The sequence below is a fragment of the Myotis davidii genome, unplaced genomic scaffold (assembly GCF_000327345.1).
Source record: "Myotis davidii unplaced genomic scaffold, ASM32734v1 scaffold586, whole genome shotgun sequence".
NCBI lineage: Eukaryota > Metazoa > Chordata > Mammalia > Chiroptera > Vespertilionidae > Myotis > Myotis davidii.
Window position 1 is genome coordinate 1,065,638 of NW_006296809.1, and position 1,417 is coordinate 1,067,054.

General features: G+C 65.1%; 1 protein-coding gene across 1 annotated transcript in view; it reads left to right on the forward strand.

The window, feature by feature from the left end:
• The window catches only part of SKI (SKI proto-oncogene), a gene marked incomplete at its 5' end in the record, with an annotated part of 63,805 nt that overhangs the window by 57,163 nt on the left and 5,225 nt on the right, over nt 1–1,417 (forward strand). Inside the window, 2 exons of the mRNA XM_015569688.1 lie at nt 660–922; nt 1,016–1,317. Of these exons, the coding sequence (XP_015425174.1) occupies nt 660–922; nt 1,016–1,317 (565 nt within the window). The remainder of the gene's footprint in view (nt 1–659; nt 923–1,015; nt 1,318–1,417) is intronic.

The window sequence follows — 1,417 nt, forward strand, 5'->3', positions numbered from 1 at the left end:
CTCAGGCAGCGCCTGTGCGCTCCCACCGGAGTGCGTGGGCTGCGGTGTGCGGTGGCCTGTGTGCAGCCTGGCTGCCTGCTACCTGAGCCTCCATGGGCTGGGGCAGGGGGACCCGCCTTAGGTTTTTTGTTGTTATTTGCTTTTTAGTGAATCCTCACCCAAGGGCATTTTCCCCATTGATTTTTAGAGAGAGAAAGGGAGTGGGGGGGGGGCATCCATGTGAGACACACCGACTGTTTGTCTCCTTCCTGCACGTGCCCCGGGGCTGGGGATCGAACCTGCAACCGAGCTACTTGGCTGTGACTGGGAATCAAACCTGTGGCCCTTGGGTCCACAGGCTGACAGTAACCACTGAGCGAACCAGCCAGGGCCCGCCTCTCGTTTGAGTGACCCTGGGTGTCTGTGCCTGGCGTGTGGTGGGTGTAGGCTTCCCGATGCCCAGGCCCCAGCTGTCCAGCCATTGCCAGTTGGCCGCTGTGATGGGCGTCAGGAAGAGCTGGTCTGGAACTTCCTGTGGAGTCAGGGTTGGCTGCAGCCGTGGCAGCCAGTGTTGGTTTCAGCCCCGGGCCCTGCTGGCGTCTACCTCACACCTTCCATGCTGAGCACTCACCTGCTGGCCGGCGCTGACAGCCCCCCAACCCCACACCTCCGCCCTGCAGCTTTTACTCCTACAAGAGCTTCGAGACCGGTGTGGCCCCCAACGTGGCCCTGGCCCCGCCGGCCCAGCAGAAGGTGGTGAGCAGCCCGCCATGTGCCACCATCGTCTCCCGGGCCCCCGAGCCCCTCGCCAGCTGCATCCAGCCACGGAAGCGGAAGTTGGCAGTGGACACACCTGGGGCCACAGAGACGCAGGCGCCCACAGTCACCCCGGAGGACGACAAGGACTCAGAGGCAGAGGTGGAGGTGGAGAGCAGAGAGGAATGTACGTGTGAGCCGCCTGCTGCCCCAGCGGCCGGCCCTTCCGGGAGGGGGTGGCGTAAGCTCCCCCGTAACTGGCACCTGTTTGTTTCCACAGTCACCTCCTCCCTGTCCTCGCTGTCCTCTCCGTCCTTTACCTCGTCCAGCTCAGCCAAGGACCTGAGCTCCCCAGGGGTGCATGCCCCACCTGCCCCCCCCACAGCCCCGGACACCTCGGCCCCCACCGACACCCCGAGTGGGGGGCTGGAGGCGGAGCTGGAGCATCTGCGTCAAGCCCTGGAGGGCGGCCTGGACACCAAGGAGGCCAAAGAGAAGTTCCTGCACGAGGTGGTGAAGATGCGCGTGAAGCAGGAGGAGAAGCTGAGCGCCGCCCTGCAGGCCAAGCGCAGCCTCCACCAGGTGACAGCAGGCAGGGCTTTGCGGGCCTTTCCTCAGCCTTGTGTTCTAGGAGGGGCTGCCAGCCCCCAGCAGCAGGGGTGCAGGCCCCCCACGGTGACCG